Consider the following 23,873-nt stretch of genomic DNA (forward strand, 5'->3'; position numbering starts at 1 on the left):
TGCATTGAAGTAATGGATGAGGTGTATTCTAGCAGGCCTGACCTTAAAGATGAAGCAGACCCCCAGTGGCCATCATGGTTTATGGATGGAAGCAGCTTCATTGAGGCTGGACACCGGAAGGCAGGTTATGCAGTGGTAGCCCTGGAAGACCAGGTGATCGAAGCAAAGTCACTCCCGCCTGGAACATCGGCCCAGCTGGCAGAGCTAACTGCGCTTACCAGAGCCCTGAGCCTGGCAAAGGGACAGAAGATAAACATTTATACAGATTCTAAGTATGCATTCCTGACTTTACATGCCCATGGAGCCTTATGGAAAGAAAGAGGTTTGCTTACCTCCAGAGGACGCCAGGTGGCCCACCCACAAGCCTTGTTGAACCTTCTGGATGCTGTATGGGAGCCCGAGGCAGTGGCAGTTATCCATTGTTATGGACACAAGACTGGACCAGGAGAAGTGGCCAGAGGAAACCGATTGGCAGACAGAGTGGCCAAGGAAGCAGCCCAAGAACTGGCCCCCGCCTCGGTTATTGGAGCACTGGTCCCAGAAGAAATTTTAAGCACCACTGACAAGCCAGCTTATACGAAGCAGGAAAGGGACACTGCAGACGCTCAGGAGCTGACATTGTCCAAAGAAGGATGGTACCTTACCCCTGATGACAGGATATGGATTCCAGAGTCCCTTTCTCGGCAGGTTACTCAGAGATACCATGATTCAACCCACATAGGACCAGATGCTACAACCAAGCAGCTGGAGAAATGCTTCTATATAGCCCACCTCTACCAACTGGCAGCCCAGATTTCCAGGAAATGCCTGCTGTGTCAAAAGAATAACCCCAGAACCGGACCACTAGCTCCCCCAGGAGTTCAGCGCAGTGGAACTGCACCTATGGAAGATCTTGTCGTGGACTTTACTGAATTACCCCGTTGTGGACTACACCGCTACCTGCTGGTGGCTGTGTGCACCTACACCGGATGGGCCGAAGCATGGCCAACAAAGACTGGAAAGGCATTTGAAGTAACCAGGTGCCTGCTTAGGGAAATCATCCCTCGCTATGGATTGCCAAGGTCCATAGGATCTGACAATGGACCAGCATTTGTTCATGCAGTCCTACAGGGACTGGCAAAAGCGCTCCAGATCAACTGGAAGCTGCATACTGCTTATAGACCCCAGAGTTCTGGAAAGGTAGAGAGAATGAACAGGACTCTAAAGAATCAGCTGTCCAAGCTGACGCAGGAAACCGGGTCTAATTGGGTGACCATGTTGCCCTTGGCATTACTCAGGGTCCGCAGTCTCCCGTCAAAGCGAACCCACCTGTCACCCTTTGAAATTGTGCTTGGGAGACCGGTCCCATATGTCAGAATGTTGTCCCCACATGCTGGTCAGGATATGCAATTGAATAATTAAGTCCAGATATTCTTCCGAGTTTTCTTTTATCTCGACAGGTGGACCCAGGCTCGCAACCCCTGTGTGTTGGCTGCATCAGTTCGAGCCAGGTGATGAAGTGTGGGTAAACGATTGGGCACGGACGCAGCTACAACCGTGCTGGAACCTTATACCGTCCTGCTCTCCACACCCACCGCCGTGAAATTCGCCGGCATCACCCCTTGGGTCCACCACACCAGAGTGACCACTATAGATTGAACTGTGCAGTTAAATCCTGATTAACCCCTTCGGCTGACCATCTCCAGACCCTCCGCTGATGACCGCTCTGCTGATATCACACCGGAAGCTGATATCTCAACGCACAGCTGAAGAAATGGATGGGAGGGACGCCCGCGGGCAGCGTCCCCAACGTGAAAACCCGTGCCGGGACTGATCCAGGAAGTCCACCAGGACATTTAATACTTTCATAAGGACTTTCTCTTTTCCTTTTTTTCTGTTATATTCTGTATTGATTTGCTCTATGCCCCACAGCCCTGACCCTACCGAGCCATACCGCCCTTACTGGCCTGCTGGCCTCTGCTACGACTGGTTCGTCTTGCCGGTGGTAAGAGATGGCGTGCTCATTGACTACTGGAAACAGGGGTTTGATGAGGTTACTATACCAACCTCATCTGATGGACCAGGTTCTAATCTTAATCCAGGCGTTAGATGGGACGGAACCTATCTTAATGCAAGTATTGCAGGGGTGGGAGCCTTAACCAGGTGTGCATTGAAATTGCTAAACAAGTGCCAGTAAGAATTGCCACCCCAGGATTTCAGCTTCCATATGCTCTGGTCAGTAGGGAGGCAGCACGAGAGTTCAATCCACCCAACAGGGTTAGTAGAAAAGTTGACCCACATAGTGGGAGCATCAGCTCACCGGTAGGCTCTCACCCTTGAGGAAGTTCACCACAATGCTAAATCTTTCCAATTGTTGGCTGTGTATGCACATGCCACCTTATGCTAAATGGCCAGGTTTGATGCTACATGGAATTCCCATTGGTAACATCTTCAACATAGAGAGGAGTTTGTGTGCTAGTTCATTTTCATTGCTGTATGTTTATCCCAGATAATAATGTCAGCATTTCGGCCACAATTGACCACATGGAAACAATGATAGCTGAAAACCCGCTAAAAACTACAGAAGGTGATCCATGGAATTGGTTATATTCTTGGTTGCCCGATGGTGGATGGATGGGGAGGATATTTACTATGGTGATAGGCCCAATAATGCTTCTATTGCTTTTTTGCTTTTGTATTCCCTGCTTGATGCAATGCTTGCAGAATATGATGGGAAAGATGATGTCTCGCATGATGGGACCTCGCGTGATTGCTGTAATGAGAGAATATAGACCCCTACCCCAGAACGAATCTAAGTAATAGATTGTTCAAAAGAAGAGGAGGGAGTAAAGGGAGATGGGAAAAGGTTTCTCTCAATATTTTCTGTGCTTAGAACTCTGTACCTAAGAAAGGTTGCTCTCAAATACTATCTGCAGTAAATTCCTGTGCTAATCCTGTGCTAATCTTACTTCTGCAAATTTTGGCCAGACAGTTAGCACACCGCCAGTGACTGCTTGCAAAATTTGGCTGGCAGGTCAAAAGTTCGTTTCCTGCCTAGCCAGCTAGCAAGAAACCGCTGCTGTTAGCAATAACTAACCAGACCTGCTAAATTTGGCTGGCGGGTCAAAAGTGCAGATTTAACCAGGCCTGCTAAAGAGGCCCCTTTTCCTGTCTTATGCTTACTAATGCAAAGATAAGAAAAGACACGTGTACGAAGGAAAGGTGAGTAATGTGTTTAGCAAGCAAAATAGAAAGACAGGAATGTTTAGCAAGCAATAAAATGTGTTCAGCAAGCAATATGGAAGTGCCATATAAGGAATAAGTTGAAAACTTGCCAGCTGATTGGGGAAGTTTTGGGGGGAGGTCTGGGAGGTGGGTAAATACTCTCAAAGTATAAGAAGGCTTGCAGATGCGTATTGCTTTACAGCCAGATTTCAGAAATTATTCTGCTGGCTGTCTCTGTGCACAGATTTCAATAAACTTTTTCTCCAAAGAAGATTTTGCTTTCCTGGTACTTTTGTTCCCTCCAAGGTCCGGGGATGGCGTGGCTGATGGATCCCTAGGTAAATAAGGCTTCAGAACAACTACCAGACTTTTAGAAGACATCTGAAGGCAGCCCTGTTTAGGGAAGCTTTTAATGTTTGATGCATTATGATATTTTAATATTTTGTTGGAAGCCGCCCAAAGTGGCTGGGGAAGCCCAGCCAGATGGGCAGGGTATAAATAATAATTTATTATTATTATGATACTTAACACCGTTTCACTGACCACTTCCTATCGCAAACAACAGGGAGGATGGCCTGACCTTGAACAAAGAACTCCATGCCAGCTGAGACCTAGGACCAACTGGCCCATGATACCCCAAATAAACACCTATATGACTACATAGGGGATACTTTCTGCAACCCACCCCCCACTCTTTAACCCAAATCTAATTTTAACCTCTAGGTCAGCGCAATTTCACTGGTTTGATGGACAATACAAGGTGAGAGACACAGGGCAACCCGAACTGGCTGGCATGGAATCACCCTATATAGTAGATAAGCAAGATGGCTAGCTTAAAAGCAATTACATTAAATGTGAGGGGGTTCGGAAACCCCATCAAAAGAAAATGCATCACCTTGTATGTAAACACCATGAAACCACACATCGCCTTCCTACAATAAATACACAACCCACCCAAACTCCTGAGCGATCCCTGCTTCAGTCAACAATGAGTTGCACCTGGCTCAGTCCTGTGGAGTAGCCATAATACTCAGTAGAGACCTGAACTTCAAAGCCGCAACAGTCCTCAAAGACAAAAGAGGCAGACTCATTTTTGCTAAAGGGACACTAGATGGCAAAACTAAACTGACAATTGGCTCCATATATGCCCCAAACTTGAAACAGCTAGAGTTCATCCAAAAAACAAGTTCCTCTCCTCCGAAGGGGAAGCAATTCCGGGGGGGGGGGTGACCTCAACCTAAATATGAAAAGCATATCCCTGAAAGACACCCCTCCTACAACCCCATGGGCAACCTTCCTCCGAAGGAAACCCCCAACAATTAGGGACTCTTACAAGTTGCTAAAAGCATCCCTTAAAAAACAAACCTCCTTAAAAGTGAGCAAGACAGAACAAGACATCACTGCCCTCTCATCATGCTACAAACAGTATCTAAAAAAAGTCAACAAAACAATGATCAACATTCCATACTCTAAACAACGCTTCTGTGAGTATGGAGGGGAAAGCTCCAGATTATTAGCAAAGAGGTGTAGGAAAAAAGGAATACATTGCATCACCACAAAGATCCCAGCTCGTCTGGGCACAGGTCCCCCGTGGGTCCGTGCGGTCAGTAAAAGAAGGAAATTCCAGCCAAGCAATTTGGAGCAAAACAGCAGCCAGTAGACTGAGATCCTTTCTTGTTGCGCAACAGGTTCAACAGCAGCGAGGGAACCCAGAGCAATGGGGCGACATTGGCTTTTAAAGCTTCCCACCATATCCCAGAATGCAGTTTGTACAGCATCATCAATACGTCATTGCTACACCACTAAAACGTCAGAAAGGGGAGGGTTACACAAGATTAACATAAGGAAAATGAGTCAGTGCAAGACCCAAGGATAGGATTAGCATAGGCAAACAAGTCTCAAGTACCCACTGCCCAAAAGTACAACAGAACTTCCTTTGCATGTCTGGACCCCTTGGCAAGTCTGGGGATGGGATGAGGCTTTCCAATAATCAGCTCAGCAATTGTCACCTCTGGGCACTTTCTGGAGTTGATTTGATATGATTTATAAAGTTAGATATCTTCCCTGAGCTGTCAAGGCAAAAGGATACATTCAGGTATAATATTTGTAACATTTAACAATTTAAAGGTGCGCCCCCCCCCCCCATCATTTCTATAACAGCTCCCTCCTTTGGAGATAAATTTGCTTAGGTTCCGTAGGAATCGCAAATATTTTCTCCACATTTAACTACAGTTCACACATAGACATATTTCCCACCCCCCTTTGGTCCTGTATGTTATATAGATATGCACTAAATAATGACCTGCTATTCCCCTCCCAAATGCATGGGTTTTAGTAAACCGGAAAGGGACTTGCATGTCACGCCTCTTAAGGCCATTTGCAAACAAACATTTTGGTGTCCCTGCCAATCTCCCGGTCCTCACTCTGCACTTCAATTGGGAGAAAGCCACACTCCCAGAGCTCAGGCAGTGGAGTAGCGTGGGGGGTGCCGGGGGGGCCGGCCGCACCGGGCGCAACATTGCTAAATCCACGGGTTAGGAGGCGCAAATTACTTGCCTTGCCCCGGGTGCTGACAACCCACGCTACGCCACTGAGCTCAGGCGATGCTGGATGTCGGCATCAATGTTGACCCTTGTGGAAAGATAACTGCCTAGGGAGAAGTGATCAACATTTTCCACTGTTACACCACTGAGTTGGATTTGTGGCACTGCAGAGGGGATATTTTGTACTTGGTGCAGCACTTTGTTTTTTTGGATGTTGAGTGATAGGCCAAGCTTCTCGTAAGCTTCTGTGAAGATATTTAGGATGGTTTGGAGGTCATCCTCTGAGCGTGCGCACACTACGTTGTCATCAGCATACTGAAGCTCTTTGACGGACGTTACGGTCACCTTACTCCCTGCTTTCAGCCTGCTCAGATTGAAGAGCTTTCTTTCCATCTGTTCGATATATGATTTCTACTCCGGTGGTGAGTTTCCCTTCGACAACGTGTAGGATCATGGCAATGAAAATAATGAATAGAGCTGGGGCAATAACACAACCCTGTTTAACACCTGAAGGGGTAAGAAGCCAAAGAGGGAGGAATATCATAAGGGAAGCTGTAAACGATAAAAAAAACCACTTAGAGTTCAGCATTTTATTCATTTAAATACTATCACCTTTACATATAATTACTACTGTTATTTTCTGCTCAGTCTAATTTCCTTCACTTAGTTTGGCTGTGGTAGAAATGAAGGGACAAAACCTTTGTTAATTTTGACACAGTCGACAAATTATTGAACATTTTCCTTATGTGGGTTTTGAGTTCTCTTAGAGATTCACGTATCCTGTTTGAAAGGGAAAATTACCGTATTTTTCGCTCGATAAGACACACTTTTTTCCTCCTCAAAAGTAAGGGGAAATGGCTGTGTGTCTTACTGAGCGAATATGTGGTCCCTGGAGCCGACTGGCCCAAGTGCAGGGGCCAAAATCAGATCGCGTGTTACGGAGGAGGGAAGGCTGCAGAGAGGAGGCTGCTGGGGTTCCTGTATCGGGCATATTTTGATGTGTGTGTGGAGGCGTGTGAGTCGTGTTGCTGCACGGGAGAGCGCGTGGTTAAAGGGGGCGTTGGAGTGACCTTGTGTGTGGAGTCTCTCGATCTGTATGGCATCCCAAGACTACCGTCTGTTCATCAGCCCTGTTCCCCTTGCCTAATTATTGTAGCGCCTTCCTAAGGATTCAGTTGTGACTCCTGCTGCGTATGGTTTTAACTGGGTAGTGAAAGTCAGCTGCTGCTCCCCTCTTCTTGTTCTGGTCCCTTTCTGGCAGGGAGTACACAGCCGCAGTGAATTCCTTTCCTGCCCTCTGCCTCAGGGTCTTACTGCCCACCCTCTTCTGTTTTCGGTTGCTGTGTTTGCTCGGATTGGGCCAGCAATGGCCCATTTCCCTTGCTCAGCGTGTCTGCTTGGTGCGAGGTGATGCAGCTAGGAAGGAATCAGCAGGCAGACACGATCCTTTCCCCTTCCGTTGCTCAGCGCAGGCTGCAGCAGCGTCACCTCGCAGCAAGCAGACACGCTCAGCAAGGAGATTGGTGGCAGACGAACGCAAGAAAGAGCAGGGAAATCCCCTGCCCTCCTGGCAAGCAGAGCGGAAAGGATCGTGTCCTGTGCGCAGGCTCCAGCCCACCCGGCTCAGCTTCCGGCGGCTAGGAGCGCAACTGACAGCCACCGCCACCTCCTCTCCGTGCTCCGGTGCTGCTGCGTCCAGGGAAGCATTCTAGGGATGCGCAGGCAGCCGGAAAACATGCAGGTGGGGGAGGGGGGCCAGCAGGGGAAGTAGAGGGGCGACTGAACCCCCTGGCAAGGTTGTCATCTAAGTACTCTCGGAGGGCCCCAAGTTCAGGGGCTGACAAGGCATAAATGCGGCCGAAAGGACTCTCTGCTCCTGGCTGCAAGTCAATAGGACAATCGTAAGTCCGATGGGGTGGCAAAGCCTCAGCCCCCTTTTTCTCAGACACGTCCACCAAATCCTGGTAGGGCTTCAGGATTAGGCCGACATCCGGTAACCCTGCCCCGTCTGGGGCAGCCCCCTGCAAAGTGGAAGAACTGAGGGCCGGCTGGGGGTTGGGCACAGACGTCGTGGCAGAAAGACGATGAGAAACACAACATCCGCTGCACCCAGGAAATGGCGGGGTCATGTCGGACCAAGCAGAGGCTTCCATGGACCACAGGGAAATGTGGCGTCTGGACTAGTTGAAACGTTAACAGTTCCTGGCCAGTGGACAGGGCTCACGGGTAATGGGTCCTGATGCGAGGGGGGACAGACGCCAGACCCACCACTGAAATGGGCGAGGCTTTCACCACTGACGCTACTTGATACTTCTCAGTGAAACTGATGTCCATGAAGACGCCAGAGTCAATCATTGCCTCCCGGGCCAGCATGCCCCCCTGGGGAAAGAGAATATGGATAGGGAGAAGGAAATGGGGTGCACAGCGATTGAGCCTCAGCTGAGCCCCTCTGTGATGGCCTGGGAATCCGATTCAGAGGGTGAACCGGAGGATTCCCAGCCTGCACAGGAGTCCCCGCCTCCAGGGCCGGCTGAACTGGGGCAGGGCCTTGATTGTGAGGTACCTACACCTGTGCCGGATCCTCAGGAGCAGGCACCAGGTGAATCCATTCGGGCTCCAGAGGGGGTTGAGGACTCAGTGCCTACAGGTGAGTCTCCCCCTGGGCCCAGTAACCCTTCAGCCTCTTCTCAACTGCAGGGGCTCAGGGCAGAGAGGCGAAGGGAACTGGTTTCTCCCAGGAGGAGTGCTCGCCTTAAGGCCAGGAGAGGTGGGTCTCCTGGGGGCCGGGACCGCCCCTGGCCTCAGGGAAGATAAAGGCGAGTCAGCCCGGTCCCAGGTTGCGGGAGCAACGTCGTCGCTGAGTACCTGCTCCTACCCGGACCCAGACCTGACCTTCCAGTGTGCCTGTCCCCGCCCGGCTTCCAGCTTCTGACCTTCCAGTGTTCCTGTCCCCGCCCGGCTTCCAGCTTCTGACCTTCCAGTGTTCCTGTCCCCGCCCGGCTTCCTGCTTCGGACCCCGCCTCGCTCCTTGTGAACTGTTTCCAGGCTAGTGACTCAGGACTGGACTTTGACTACGACAACGGTAACTTTCCCCCCGGGACCAGCACACCCTCCTAGCACAGCTGGGGCTTAGCGTTTCCCAACCTCTTCGCTGGACACTCTGCTGCGAAATGCCCCCCCCCCCGCAATACAAGCCCAGTCCCAGGGCCCGCATCACACCCTTCTCTTGGCTAGAGAGAGCGGCGGGCCGCACCTACTTGCATGGGCTCCACTTCCAGCCCCACTGCAGCGCTGGACCCCGGGGACTCCCTCGATCGGAGGTCGGAATCTCTCTCGGACAGGCTCATGTCAATGTTAATATGCAACGTGATAAAGTCTGTCAGGGCTGCTGAGGGGGGGTCACCCACGCCAGTTGATCTTTAAGGCAGGGATGAAGGCCCTGATGGAAGTGGAACCGTCAGGCAGCTGCATAGAGGGTGTCCACAGCCCACCAACGGAGCTCTGCGGTGGACTCGGTAACTGGGCAAGCCCCCTGCCGGAGGTTCTGCAGGGCCATCTCAGCCGCCAGGGCGCGATTCAGCTCCCCGAACGTGCCCTCCAGGGTGGCAATGAAGTCGTCCAAATTCCCCAGCAGATGGTCGCTGGCCTCAAGGTACGGAGAGACCCAAGAAAGTGCCGGGCCCACGAAGAGGCTGACCATAAAGCACACGCTGCTCCGTGGGGTGGGAAAGCCTGCTGCACAGGTGGCGGACATCAGCCAACACTGGCTGACAAAACCTCGAAGGGCCCCATGTGTTGGTTTCTATTTCCCTCACTGAGCAGCAACTGCATGTCACAAGACATTGTTTACATTCCACAGTCCAAGTTACTGTTGGGTTCCCACGGGAATGGGAGACTGGATGTGACATCCACTGGTTTCCTGTTTTTCAGTGTTCTCTCGGTTTCTTTGTGTCGAGAGTAAGTTTCTTCTCTGCTCTCACAGAGGCAAGATGTATGTTTGCGTGTTCTCGGTATAGTTGAGAAATAAAGATTAGCATGTGGCACATACTGCTTTATCCTTTCGTCTGCGGACTACGCTCTGCTGGGCTAAAGATAAGACGAGCCAGTACCAGCTCCAGATGGGCCAGAGCTGGACAAATCCCAACACCATGCTCCCCCCTGAACCTCTCTGGTTATGGGACAGGGGAGCACGTCAGGCTGGGGCTGCAGCAGGGGCCGCTCAAAGTGCTTGAACCTCCCCCTAGAACATAGCTCCCTGGGTGTAGAGGTTCTGCTGCACCGTGGTGAGATCTATAGACTGGGCTCCGTCCATCTGACACCCTGGCCGGGACATAGGTTGGCCACAGCAAACTTTTACGGTTTATGGGCGGTCAAAGTCCTGGTGGAGGACATCAGGACCCGGGGGCAAGACGGTGGGGTGGGAGCAGGAATGGGAGTCCGGAAGCCAGGAGTCAAGAAGCCAAGGGTCCGAGGATCAGGAAGCAAGGAGTCAAGAAGCCCAAGGAAGGAAACGCTTTGCTGTGGCAAAGAGCCAAAGGGAAATGCTGACCTTATATCCCTTTCCGGCTCTTGCCACCAGGTGCTGTGAGTTACCTATCGGCCACACCTGTGCAGCCCTGCCTTGCCTCTTCAGAACAAACTGAGGAAAGCCCCAGTCCTGCAAAGCCCTACCGGTCCCAGGGCCTGGCTCCGGCATGCACTCCTGACAATAACACTACTGCTTTTGGAGTAATATCATAGAATTATGTATCAATGGAAGGATAATATAATCAAGAATGCAATTACCTGTATTCTATCAAAATTTATAGCCAAATAACTAAAAAAAGGAAGCACAACTTGCTTAGCTTGACTTGTTATGTGATTCCTAACAAGTTGGTTGGTTTTTTTGTCTTCTTTCATTTCGTGAGTTTGAAGAACATAATAGAAGAAAAGAAAAATATGTGAGAAGAAGAATCGGAGAAGATTTACATCCCACTTGCATTACACCTACCTTGAAGCACCCAGTTAGTGTGATGATCTGGGGTTGTATGACAGCAAAAGGTGTGGGCAGAATTTGCTTCATTAATGGGAATGTAAAACCACCAAATACATAAATACGTGAGCCCAAACTGAAGCCTTCCGCGTGTGATCTTTTCCCAGATACTGAAGCATTATTTATTCATTTATTTTATATTTCAACAGGATTCAGCTCCATGTCATGTTACTCCTTTGTGCAAAAGGCGGTTTCAATATAGTAATCATATTCCACTGCTGGAATGGCCTGGTGGGCTCTGTCCCAGCCGTTCTGTTGGCTGGGAGCCCCTCCCCGGCAGCCCTGGCCCTCTCCCCTTAAGAACCAAATACAAACTATACAATAACCCAATCAGTCAGTAGAAGCTAATTTTAACAATAACAACAACAGAGAAAAACTTACATTTATACTCAAATTAAAGTAATCCCCAGCCCCAACTAAACGTTTATCCCACCCCCAAGGGAGGGAACCCCAGGCCAGGGGAACAGAGGTGGAACAAGGTGGGGGCGGTGGGGTTGGACCACCCCGGGTGCCATCCTGAGGGGGGTGACATCCGTCCTGCCGCCCGCCCGCGCCCGCAACTCCAAGCGTACCCCGAGCCTTCGAGGGAAGGGGGAGCTGCGCTGATGTGTCGCTTTGCCCTCTCCCCTGCCTGCCTGCCTGGCTCTGCGCCATTGAAAGATAATAAATGCAATTTGTCTGATTTTGTTACCCTCCCTTGAAAAGAAAAAACAGAGGACACGCAGCAAGCTTTAATTATGATTGCAAGTGAGCAGCAGCAGCAGCAGCAGCAGCCCAGAGCTGGACGGACCCTCGGAGAGGGCCAGGGCCGTCTGTACCTGGGGGGTGCAAGGGGTGGGGGCCAGGGGCTGCCACTGAAGCCGCCTAAGCTCTTAACCATCTACCTGTTAAGAAGTAATAAATAATTGTGATCAAGCTAGAAAAACAAAATACATATATACCCAGGTATTACTGAAATGTATACCTACTTTATCTCTAAAGGACTTGAGACTGGGTGTGCTCATTTACCAAAGATGCGCCGCGCCAGCGGCTGCGCTTGTCAAACGGTTGCAGGAATTTGTGTATAGGTTGGGGGAGGGAGGGGTTGCCCCTCCAGCAGACCTCATGTACATGCAGCCCACCCCCAAAATCAGCACCATCACTTTTGTGACTTGTCCCCACAAAACACTTCATTGCAGTTTCTACCTATCTATTCAAAGGGCCTCTGCTGCACGATACCAAATGTAAGAATTCACTGATCAATGTCTCTATGTACTGGCTCAGTGGGGAAACTTCAGAAATTCATCTAGACCTGTGAGCTCAGCTCCTCAGCAGCCCCTCTGCCTGAGGGATAATCCCTGGCATCCTGATACCTGAGTGCCAGAGAGGTAGCCATTCCAGAAATAACAAACCCAGAGGAAGACAAAAGGGTGTGAGGAACTTGGCTGGGAAACAGGGAAATGTAAAGATCTCTTTTGTGACACTCGCTGGGTGTTTGGTGGAGGCAAGGGGAACCATGGGGCAGGGTCCAGGATGCTCAGATTACTGCCACCAGATGTAGGAGTGATGTAGTTTGGGGGGGTGTAACCTGGGGATTAGCAGCTAATAAAACTTTGGGTTCTCTTTTGTTCAGGGCTTCCATCCTGTTCCACCTGGTGGCAGGTGGGAGTCCTGTCGCGACAGTCTTCAATCCAGACCAATTTGCTCTGCTATTCCTGGCCGGTGTCCTTGTTTTTTGTCCAGGGGAGCCTCAGATTTCTCCGTTAACAATTCTCCACGATGCCGTGCACTGAAATTAACTAAATTTGGGGGAATGGGCAGATCTTTGCACCCTGGAGGGGGCTTGGACTCCCGAGCGCAGCCCAGCATAGGATGGGGTCTGCGCAGAAAGTGAGGGGTGGTGACACCTGGGGCAAGGAAAGGCAACCAGCGCTGGGCTTCCCGGGGCGCCATGCAGCGGAGCGGGGGGGGGGGTCCGGCAGTCACCCCTCCAGTCCAGCCCTGGGGGTCTTAACGGAAAAATCCGAGGGCTCCCTTGGACAAAAAGAAAGACACCAACCAGGATAACTTGGAGCAAAACAGCAGCCTGTGGGCTTGGTCTTTCTTGATCTGTTGCAACAGGGTGCTCCCCTCACTTGCAGGAGAGGGGAGGGACCCAGAAAAATGGTGTGCCAGGCCTTAGAAAGACTTTTGAAATTGCCACCCTGTAGATCAAGACCACCCCCATTCTCTCCTCCCATTTCTGAATTCTAGGATGAGTTTCCTTCCTTCCTGCAAAGCCCTTTTCCCTGCCAGCTCTTCCTCTGGTTTCTGGCCAGGGAAGGAGATGCTCTGAGCCCAACCGATAGCCTCACCCCCAAAGGAGATCTGGGCATTGAGGTAGCCAGGGGGGCAGCTGCCCCCCTAAATCCATAGAAAAATCATAATCTGAGGTTTTGCCAAGCAAGAGAGGGCTCAGCTGGGGGACTCGGCTTGGCAAGGGTTAAAGGGATCTGAGCTGCCTTCCTAGAGAGGCCAGGAAGCAAGGGGGGGCAGGTCCTCCAGAGCCAAGGCCCCTCCCTCCCCAGTCCTTTCCTGCTTGGGTGTCTCTCCTGCAAGGGCTGCCTGGCTGTCCCTCCTGGGATCTGGTGAGTCTCCTCTCTCTCTGGGATCTGGTGAGTCTCCTCTCTCTCTGGGATCTGGTGGGGGTCCCAGGGCTGCAGCAGGGGAGGAGGCTGGGGGGACCCCAAGTCAGGGAGGAGAGGGTCCTGCCAGGGAGGGGCCAGGTCTGCCACGCTCTCCTTCCTGCAGAGCAGAGGATCCCAAACTCATTTGGCCCTTCGCCCCCCCCTTTCAGAAAAGATCTCCCTTCTTTAAACAAAGGAGTCCGTGGGACTGTGTGACGTCGCTCAGCGTCATTGCAGAACAGAGGAAACATCTGCAAATGGTTTTCCAAAGCTGGAGGAGGAGGTGGACTAGACACCCCACACCCCCAAAAAAACCACGGGGAGGGAGGAAGGAAAGGTGGGAAAGAGAGGCCAGGAGTAAAGAGAGGGATCCCAGCCCAGAGTCTGGCTGCTGCATTGGGGACCAGTTTCCCAGTGTCTCCCAGGGCAGCTCCCCACGGAGGCCACGGCAGCAATCCCCTCGCACCCAGAGCAGGGCATCCCTGGACCACATCCTCTCTGTCCCAAAGGGGTTGTTGCTGGCAAAGCAGCCGGAAATGGGCGCTGCTACTCCCTGAGCCTCCAGGGACCTGGGCATCAATGGCTGTGCGTGTGATAAGCCATCTAAGAGAATGATAATCATAAATTAGCTGCCTAAATTCCAAAGGAGATGTATTTGGCCCCACCCACTTGGCCCTCAGGGGGTTGACTAGATACATACCTGGCCCTCAGAGCAAAGAAATAGGGACCCCACCCCAGGAGTCTGTCTTGAGAGCGGCAGAGAGTGCAAGAAAAGGAGACAGAAGCAGGGGGAAATGTGCCCAGAAGTGGGGGTGGGGGGAGAACAACTCCTGAGGACCCCCGGATGAGGACCCCCACTAGAGCCAAGCATCCATTTTTCAAATGATTGCCTTGTCAGTCAGTTCTGACTTCATGCATTGACTGGAAGGCAGGAGAAACCAGGCTGACTCATCTCCCAGAAATCCCTCCAGTTGCCTCCACATTCTGCATTGCTAGAGGGCTGGAGACTTACTTCTTCTCCCCTTCCTCCTCCTCTTTCTTTTCAAAAAGGTATCTCATGGTTTGGGCTCTGGTACCGTCCAGTCCTGATTCCTGGCAAGACTCATCCATGCTTGTTCTGGGATCTTGTTTCTTCTCCTGACCTACAAATTCTGTAACAGAACAATTTATTTGCTTTCTAGGATTTGCTAGACCTTCTCATTAAGACGGACAGAACTTGGCAGAAGACCAAAGGGTACCTTCCAATCTCTTAGAGACTTCCTGAGAGCACAGATGGATGAGCAAGACCCAGCTGGCCCTGAAGAAGGAAGAGGCCATGCCAACCAAACTGGGAGCAGTGGGGGATTCTGGGAAAACTCTGTGCAGAAGATCCTGGGTGAGGAGGACACCCTCCGCTCAGAGGTGCAGATCCAGCAGGTGAGGCAGTTCTGCTGCCAGGAGGCCAAGGGACCCCGAGAGGTTTGCAGCCGATTCTACCACCTTGACCTTCAGTGGCTGAAGCCAGAAAGGCACACGAAAGCTGAGATGCTGGACCTGGTGATCTTGGAGCAGTTCCTGGCTGTCCTTCCTCCGGAGATGGAGAGCTGGGTGAGGGACTGTGGAGCAGAGACCAGTTCCCAGGCGGTGGCCCTGGCCGAAGGTTTCCTCCTGAGTCAGGCAGAGGAGAGGAAGCAGGCAGAGAGAAAGCAGGTGAGGGAGACTTTCCTCTGGATACTACCTTGACCAGAGCCAGGGCCTTTTTGGATGTGGCTCCGTCCTGGTGGAACGCTCTCTCACAAGAGACCAGGGCACTGTGGGATTTGACATCTTTCCTCAGAGCATGCAAGACAGAGCTGTTCCGCCAGGCCTTTGTTCAGGGTTCAGTCTGATTCTTTTCTTTCAGTACAAGAATAAGCACTAAAGAGGCTTCCTAGCCCGCTCACACCTCCTTTATAAGACCAGTGGTAACAGTAGTTGGCCCTAGCGAATATTAACCACTCTCATTTTTACTTGACTTGATCATGGATGGAGGACTTGACCTGGCATGTGTAACAGAGACTTGGTTGGAGGAAGCAGATGGGCCTGTTCTTGCCGCTGCTTGTCCACCAGGTTTCTCTTACACACAGCAACCCAGGTCATGTGGGCGGGGAGGGGGGGTTGCAGTGATTTTAAGGAAGTCGTTAGTTTGCACCAGGCGTCCTATTGGGAAGACCCAGTTCTCTGAGTGCATGTTCTGGAAGTTGGGCAATAGGGGCAGTACAGGATTCCTTTTGGTGTACCGACCTCCCCGCTGCACCAAGGATTCCCTGCCCAAGCTGCTTCAGGTCTTGGCGGATGTTCTCCTGGAGACACCTAGCTTGGTTGTCCTGGGGGATTTTAACATTCATGCCGACACGACCTTACAAGGGGCCGCTCGGGACTTTGTGGAAAGCATGGCCTCCATGGGGCCGTCCCTGAATAAGTCTGGCCCAACCCATAGCCGCGGACATGCCTTGGACCTGGTGTTTACCTCTATGGATGTTGGTGATCTGACACTAAGTAAAAGCGAAACGAAAGAAGTGCCATGGTCAGATCACTTCCTGGTGCAACTGGACTTCTCCGTGACCCTTCCCCTCTGCAGGGAGGTGGGACCAATTCGGATGGTCCGCCCCCGCCACTTAATGGATCCAAATGGTTTCCAGAGAGTGGCAGGGGATGCTTTATCCCATGTTGATGGCCTTTCAGCTGATTCCCTGGTGGCCCGCTGGAATGTGGAGTTAACCAGGGCTATTGACTGTTTGGCTCCGAAGCGCCCTCTCCGATTGCATGGAGCCCGGACAGCCCTGTGGTTTTCCACGGATCTGAGGGCAATGAAACAATCGTTGAGACGGCTAGAGCACCGGTGGCGGATGACCCATTCTGAAGCTGACTGGATACGGGTTAGAGCTCAATGTCGAGCCTACCAAGTGGCGGTAGCGACGGCGAAGAAGACTTTCTTCACCGCCTCTATTGCATCTGTAGAAAACAGCAGCAGGAGACTTTTTCAGGTGGTCCGCAATTTAGCGGAACCACCTGCTACATCGGGGCCCAGTACGGGCCACATGATCTCCTGCAATGATTTTGCAAAGTTTTTTACAGATAAAGTCGCTCAGATTCGGGAAGAGGTAGACACCACCGTGGGAGCAGGGCCGGGGAGGGAGAGTGCTAGAGTCCTGTCTAGTCAAATTGCGTGGGATCAATTCCAATCTGTTACCTCCGAAGATGTGGACAGGCTGCTTGGACGAGTGAAACCAACCACCTGTCTCCTTGATCCTTGCCCATCCTGGCTTATAAAAGCTGGCCCGGAAGGGCTGGGCAATGGGCTTCCTGGGGTGGTGAATGCTTCCCTCCGTGAGGGAGCCTTCCCAGACCTGCTGAAAGAGGCGGTTATTAAACTGCTTCTTTAAAAACCATCTTTATTGCGGCCACGATGGCCAACTATCGCCCAGTCTCAAATCTTCCATTCTTGGGCAAGGTGATTGAGCGAGTGGTTGCCGAACAACTCCAGGCACACCTGGAAGTAGCGGACCATTTGGATCCCTTCCTGTTGGGATTCAGGCCTCATCATGGGACTGAAACTGCCTTGGTCGCACTGGTTGATGATCTCCGGCGGGCTAGGGACAAAGGTGAGAGCTGTTTCCTAGTTCTGCTGGATCTCTCAGCGGCGTTTGATACCATCGACCATAACATCCTTCTGGACCGTTTTGAGGGGCTGGGAGCTGGGGGCACTGTCATACAGTGGTTCCGCTCCTTCCTCCTGGGCCGTGTTCAGAAAGTGGTGGTGGGGGATGAGTGTTCAGACCCCTGGGCTCTCACTTGTGGGGTGCCTCAGGGTTCTGTCCTCTCCCCCATGCTTTTCAACATTTACATGCAGCCGCTGGCAGAGATCATCAGGAGGTTTGGGCTGGGTGTTCATCAGTATGCGGATGATACCCAGCTCTACCTCTCTTTCAAATCAGAACCAGTGAAGGCGGTGACGGTCCTGTGTGAGTGTCTGGAGGCAGTTGGTTGGTGGATGGATGGTGGCTAACAGATTGAGATTGAATCCTGACAAGACAGAAGTACTGTTTCTGGGGGACAGGAGGTGGGCAGGTGTGGAGGATTCCCTGGTCCTGAATGGGGTAACTTTGCCCCTGAAGGACCAGGTGCGCGGCCTGGGAGTCATTTTGGACTCTCAGCTGTCCATGGAGGCACAGGTCAATTCTGTGTCCAGGGCAGCTGTTTACCAGCTCCATCTGGTACGCAGGCTGAGACCCTATCTGCCTGCAGACTGTCTCGCCAGAGTGGTGCATGCTCTGGTTATCTCCCGCTTGGACTACTGCAATGTGCTCTACGTGGGGCTACCTTTGAAGGTGACCCGGAAACTACAACTAATCCAGAATGCAGCAGCCAGACTGGTGACTGGGAGCGGCCGCCGACACCATATAACACCGGTCTTGAAAGACCTACATTGGCTCCCAGTACGTTTCCGAGCACAATTCAAAGTGTTGGTGCTGACCTTTAAAGCCCTAAACGGCCTTGGTCCAGTATATCTGAAGGTGCGTCTCCACCCCCATCGTTCTACCCGGACACTGAGGTCCAGCACCGAGGGCCTTCTGGCGGTTCCCTCACTGCAAGAGGCCAAGTTGCAGGGAACCAGGCAGAGGGCCTTCTCGGTAGTGGCGCCCTCCCTGTGGAACGCCCTCCCACCAGATGTCAAAGAGAAGAACAACTACCAGACTTTTAGAAGACATCTGAAGGCAGCCCTGTTTAGGGAAGTTTTTAATGTTTGATGTATCACAATATTTTAATATTCTTTTGGAAGCCGCCCAGAGTGGCTGGGGAAACCCAGCCAGATGGGCGGGGTATAAATAATAAATTATTATTATTATTATTATTATTATTATTATACCAGTGGACTGCCGTCTGTCCAGATTTTAATTTGTTTTGAACTAATTTTAAGAAGTATTTTAATTAATCGATTGCCTGTTATGTTCTTTGTATTCTGTGTTAGATTTATGATGTTAGCTGCCAAAAGATCGGCTCCGGCCAGGGAGGGTGGGGTACAAATAAAAAAATATTATTATTATTATTATTATTATGGGCTCCAAAGAGGATGGAGAACATCCCATAATGCTCTGCTGATGGCCCATCCTTTTTCTGGGAAGGCATCCATGGAATGAGATCTCACACCCTTAAAGTTTTTTACTTTTCCATTATCTTTCTGCTATTTCTTGTCATTCATTCTCTGTTTTGAATCCTTGTTGCTTTTTCAGGAAAAGGATTGTTTTGAGGAAATGGACCTGGATTCCTGTGAGGCAGAGAGGCCTCCGTTGGACACCAGACAGAGGCCACTGGGTAAGGAGGAAGGCGGTTTTTCTCCATTTGGTCTCATTCTGTTGGTTTCCCATATAATCTCTGGGTTCTTTTCATCATTTTTTTTTGGGGGGGGGGAGTTGGGAGGAAGGGTCCAGAGGAGGAGAGATGTATTTCTGCATGACTAACATATGAAATGGGCACAAATGTCCAAATGCACTCAGCAGGTAAGGCTTTCTCAAAGGCCCATCTATAGTTAGAGATGCCCTGTTTCACCTGTGAGAGACATGGGCACGCCTGGCATCCTGCTTACCTGTTTTCTCTTTCAGGAGACAGAATGATGCTGGCAAGACCTCCTGATCCATCTTTTCATGGGGGCAGAAGGGAAGCAGCGGCTGTGGAACCAGATCAGGTCAGGGGAAGCTGCCTTGTGGGGACAGAGGCTGAGGGATGGAGCAATGTCATGGACTGGTTGGGCACAGAGGAATGGTGGGAGGAAGCAGCCGGGGAACCAGGAAGGGAAGATGTCTCAGCCCAAGGAGTGGAGGTGGAGGAAGGATGAGCGGTCAGAGGGAGAAGAAGGAGAAGCCCAGGAAGAGGAGGTGTCAGAAGCTGAAGGGATAACAGGGCTTAGTGAGCTGGGAGACTCTGAGGCAGAAGAGGAAGGAGGCGAGTGGGAGGAGTAAAGGTCGAGAGGAAAGTCAGGAGAAGGAGGAGCCACCGGGGGCTCCCTCTCCTTCTGCCATAAGCCACCCTCCCTGCTTGTCTCTCAGAGCCAGGAGACGTCTGACAATGGAGGAGCAAAGGCAGGCTGCACACTGGCGCACTGTTGGATCACTTGCCAGAAACCCCAGAGAGAGGGGACTTGGAAAGCTGTGGGGAGCTAGGGGCCTTCTCTTTTGGCAGCTGATTTCATGGAGGAAGACCCTGTCATGGAATTCTACTCAGTATTGATCCAGGCAGAACTCCAATGTATAGTTACCAGAGTGAAAACGTAAATACGTTGCAGGATTCCCCAAAATAGACCAGAGGCAATTGTATTTCACCCAGCAGAGCTTTAGTGCTACTGAAGACAAATGAGCATAATGGTCCGAAATCCAAAACATTCAGGATTGGCCCTGTCCATAAGAAAACCAGTTGCAGCAAACTTAACTGAAATTTCCCAAAACTTATAATAAGTTTTAACTTCAACACTCAGCATACTCTGTACAGAACACCAGTAGGAAGAGAGAGAGAGAGAGAGAGAGAGAGAGAGAACAAGAAAGAGAAAGAGAAACCCGGGCTCCTTCAGGCCTCTTCTTATAGTCAGCATGACCTTGACAGAAGACAGAACAGAACCACTTTAACCCAGCTGTACTCAGGCTGCGATGCCTGGGTCCTTGTGCCAAAGGCCAAGCTCAGAAAGGGTGGCCCTAGGTCCCAAAAGATGATTTTCTGTGGGTATGAGCCGGGGACCAAGGGGTGGAGATTTGCCTATCCAACAGACAATCAGTCCAGGATTCTGCTCAGCAGCAGTGCTGAGTTCTGTGAGTAGAATGGATGGACACGCATACATGGGAACCCTGATGTTCTTTCAGAGAGTCTGCAAGACTCTGCTGATGAGGAAGAGGTAGAGGTTGAACCTGCTGCTGAGGCACAGAGTCCTGACCCAGAGCAGGTAGAGGGAAGAACTTCTCCTAAAGCTGTGAAGCTTGAACAGAGAAGTGCTCCTTCTTCACCCACAGGTTCAGCTGAGAAGTCTAAACGGCGCAGTAAGTCAGAGGGGGAGCTCTCTGAGGCCAAGGACGTTCTAGCTGGTCCTAGTGGGTCTGAGGGGGTACCTGAAACTGGGTTGAGATGTTCAGCTTGCACAACGAAAGGTAAACCTCCTGACAGGTTTGCAGTCACAAGTGTGTGGGTTGGCATGGCACAGTGTGAACCCGAGAGTTTTGAGGGTGTTCAGAAACTGCCTCAGGAAGAAGCCAGGAAATGGCATGAGGCAAAGCAGAAGGAGATGAGCTCAATGGAGTCTCTAGGTGTGTTCTCCCTCACAACGTTGCCAGTGGGCAAACAGGCCGTGAGCAGCCGCTGGGTTTACCGTCTTAAACCCACAGCAACAGGGGAACCACAGTACAAGGCTAGGCTAGTAGCCAGAGGGTTCACGCAGCAAAAGGGGCTGCATTATACTGAGGTATATGCTCCTACTTCCAGAAGTGAAACTCTGCACATGCTCTTAGCCATTGCTGCACAAAGAGGTTTTCAGGTGAATGACTTTGATGTGGATGTGGCCATTTATGGCTTAAAGCCTTAGAGAAGCTAGGTTTCAAGAAGAGTGTTGCTGACAGCTGCCTGTACCTTAAAGTGTCAGGAGATTCACAGGAAGTGGTGTTGATCTTTGTTGATGACATCATTCACATCTCAGGGGCAAACAAACAGGTGCAGAAGTTTGCCAAAGAGCTTGGAAAACGGTTTCAGCTCAAGAACCTGGGTGTAGTAAGGATCTACTTTGGTGTTCAGATAGACAGGACTGAAGATGGAAGCTTCTTGCTCAGTCAGAAAGGCAAGATTGAGCAGTTGCTTGAGAAGTTCAGAATGTCTGATTGTGCAGGGGTTAGGGCACCCATGGAGACAAGCTACGTGAAAGACAGTTGGCTAGCAGAACGCGTTGAGTGCGAGAACGCTGAGCTCTTCCAGTCAGCTCTGGGTAGTCTGTTATATCTGTCCCAATGGAGCAGGCCGGACATTGCTTTTGCTACCAATCTGCTCAGTAAGGAAGCATCAAAGCCCAGTGTAAATGCCTGGCATGGTATCAAGCGGGTGCTGCGTTACCTGCAGGATACCAAGGACTTCAGTCTCAAGCTGTCAGCTGCAGGTGAGGCGGCGCTTACTTGCTGGGCAGATACCGACGGGGTGAATCTGGATGACAGGAGGTCCGTAACTGGGATGGTAATAAACCTTGGGGAATCTCTAGTTGGGTGGAAGTCCCGGAAGCAAAGTCTCATTGCGCTGTCCTCTACTGAGGCTGAGTTCATTGCACTGTCGGAATTGTGCAGGGAACTGGAGTTCTATAGATGCCTGGTGCAAGAGATCTATGGGGATTGTTGCCTGCCCATCACTGTTTGGGAAGACAATCAACCCTGTCTGAAGTTGGCAGAATCTGGGCAGTTGAAGGCCAGAACCAAGCATCTAGACATACGTTTCCAGAATGCGTGTCAAAGTGTCAATCCTATTGAAAGCAATCCTATCGAAACAACACAGCAATTAAGAGGAAGGAAAGAACAGAGCATTGTGTAGCAGATCATATTTCTGCTGTCTCAGAAGAGGACATTTCCTTTTTCTTATAGGGTCCAGTGTGCTTTGAAGATGTCGCTGTTTGTTTCACGGACGAGGAGTGGGCATTGCTGGATCCTGACCAGAGAGCTCTGCATAAGGACGTCATGGAGGAGAATTGTGGGATCGTGGCCTCTCTTGGTAAGGCTCCCTGTGGGATCATCCTATCTGCCTGGAAATTCAAAAAACACCTCTGTGTGACAAACCTCATACATTTCCACAGAGCTCAGCAGCGCCCCCTCCAACACCTGGGAACCTAACACTCCCACAATAAACCTTGAACAGCAAATTCCAGTTTTTTCTGTGAACCATCTTCCTCCAGTTCTGCCTTTTTATACCACGGTTGGGTGTCTGAACTGCCCAGGCATCTTAAATGTCAACTTGGTTGGTATCTGTGTTGGTATCTGAAGAAGTGTGCATGCAACGAAAGCTCATACTAATAACAAACTCAGTTGGTCTCTAAGGTGCTACTGGAAGGAATTTTTTTTATTTAGCTTCAGAGTTGTGCAGAAAGATAAGTAGCTTCTGTCAAGTTTTCTGTTTTTGTTTTTGCTGCTGTCAGTCTTGGGTTGACCAGAGAGACGACTGACATGGGAGATGGAGGGGATGCCATGACTGGGCCAAACAAAATCCATCCCAGAGAAGAGCCAGGCTTTTTGAATCTCAGGTAGTAGTAGCAGTGATAGTAATAATAATAATAATAATAATAATAATAGTAATAGTAATTTTTATTTTTACTTTGCCCATCTGGCTGGGTTGCCCCAGCTGCTCTGGGCGGCTTCCAACACTTATATAAACCAGAAACATTAATCATAACAATCTGTCCCCATATAAAAAGTACATTAACTTTAAAATGAACAACTTACACTAGTGGCCAAAATTGTGGAAACCTTTTGGAGAAAGTGTATTTCAGAGCTTTGATACCTCATAACACCACTTTTTTGGGAGTAATAGCATAAAACTATATATCAATGGAAAAATAATTTAATGAAGAATGTAATGATTTTCTTCTGTCATGCAGGCACAGTCTCTCATTCTTCGATCATCACTTGCTGTTGTGCAAATTTTCCTGCCTTTACCAGTCTGATTTTGGAGTGACTGAGTCCCTTATACCTCTTCAAAAATATAGACCAGCTTTGGTTAAGTTTCCCCCAATCTTTCTTCTAATTTCTTCATACCTGTAGCCTTGTTCACTTAATAGTACAATTTTACATCTCTTTCTGGGTAACTACCAACCAAATTGATAGCAATCACATAATACACTGACAAAAGTCAACCTAAGCAAGTTGTGCTTCCCTTTTCTGGTTATATGTCTATAACTTTTGATAGAATACAGATAATTGAACAAACTTCGTTGCACTACATTCTTGATTAAATTATCTTTCCATTGCTATATAATATTATGGTATTACAGTCATACCTCGGGTTACAGTCGCTTAAGGTTGCGTGTTTTCGGGTTGCGCACTGAGCCGAACCTGGAAGTACCGGAATGGGTTACTTCCAGGTTTCAGTGCTCGCACATGCGCAGAACCACCAAATTACGACCCACGCATGCGCAGATGCAACGCTGCTGGTGGCGAACGCTGCGAGTTGTGAACATGTCTCCCACACAGATCATGTTTGCAACCCGAGCATCCACTGTACTCCAAAAGAAGTAGTGTTATGAGCCATCAAACATCTGAAATGCACTTTTTTCTAAAAGGCTTTCACAATTTTGTTGTTGTTGTTTAGTCGTTTAGTCGTGTCCGATTCTTTGTGACCCCATGGACCAGAGCACGCCAGGCACCCCTGTCTTCCACTGCCTCCCGCAGCTTGGTCACAATTTTACCACTACAGTATATCAAAAAA

At 50.3% G+C, this 23,873-nt stretch overlaps 1 protein-coding gene across 16 annotated transcripts in view; it reads left to right on the top strand.

Moving 5' to 3' along the window:
* Positions 1 to 23,873, top strand: part of LOC308468957 (uncharacterized protein) — a 62,515-nt gene that overhangs the window by 36,123 nt on the left and 2,519 nt on the right. For 3 of the 16 annotated variants that reach the window (XM_081024287.1, XM_081024291.1, XM_081024284.1), the window contains one exon: positions 22,040 to 22,166. The exons of 6 other annotated variants lie outside the window; for them this stretch is intronic. In XM_081024287.1, coding sequence (XP_080880413.1) covers positions 22,040 to 22,166 — 127 coding nt within the window. Of the gene's footprint in view, positions 1 to 13,226; positions 13,440 to 14,605; positions 15,114 to 16,962; positions 17,048 to 18,676; positions 18,759 to 19,045; positions 19,129 to 22,039; positions 22,167 to 23,873 lie in introns of those variants that run through there. 7 more of the 16 variants (XM_081024283.1, XM_081024293.1, XM_081024294.1 and 4 more) reach the window with 7 other exon arrangements.

This window comes from Podarcis pityusensis, assembly GCF_964106645.2.
Source record: "Podarcis pityusensis genome assembly, contig: HAP1_SCAFFOLD_95, whole genome shotgun sequence".
NCBI classification, from domain to species: Eukaryota; Metazoa; Chordata; class Lepidosauria; order Squamata; family Lacertidae; genus Podarcis; species Podarcis pityusensis.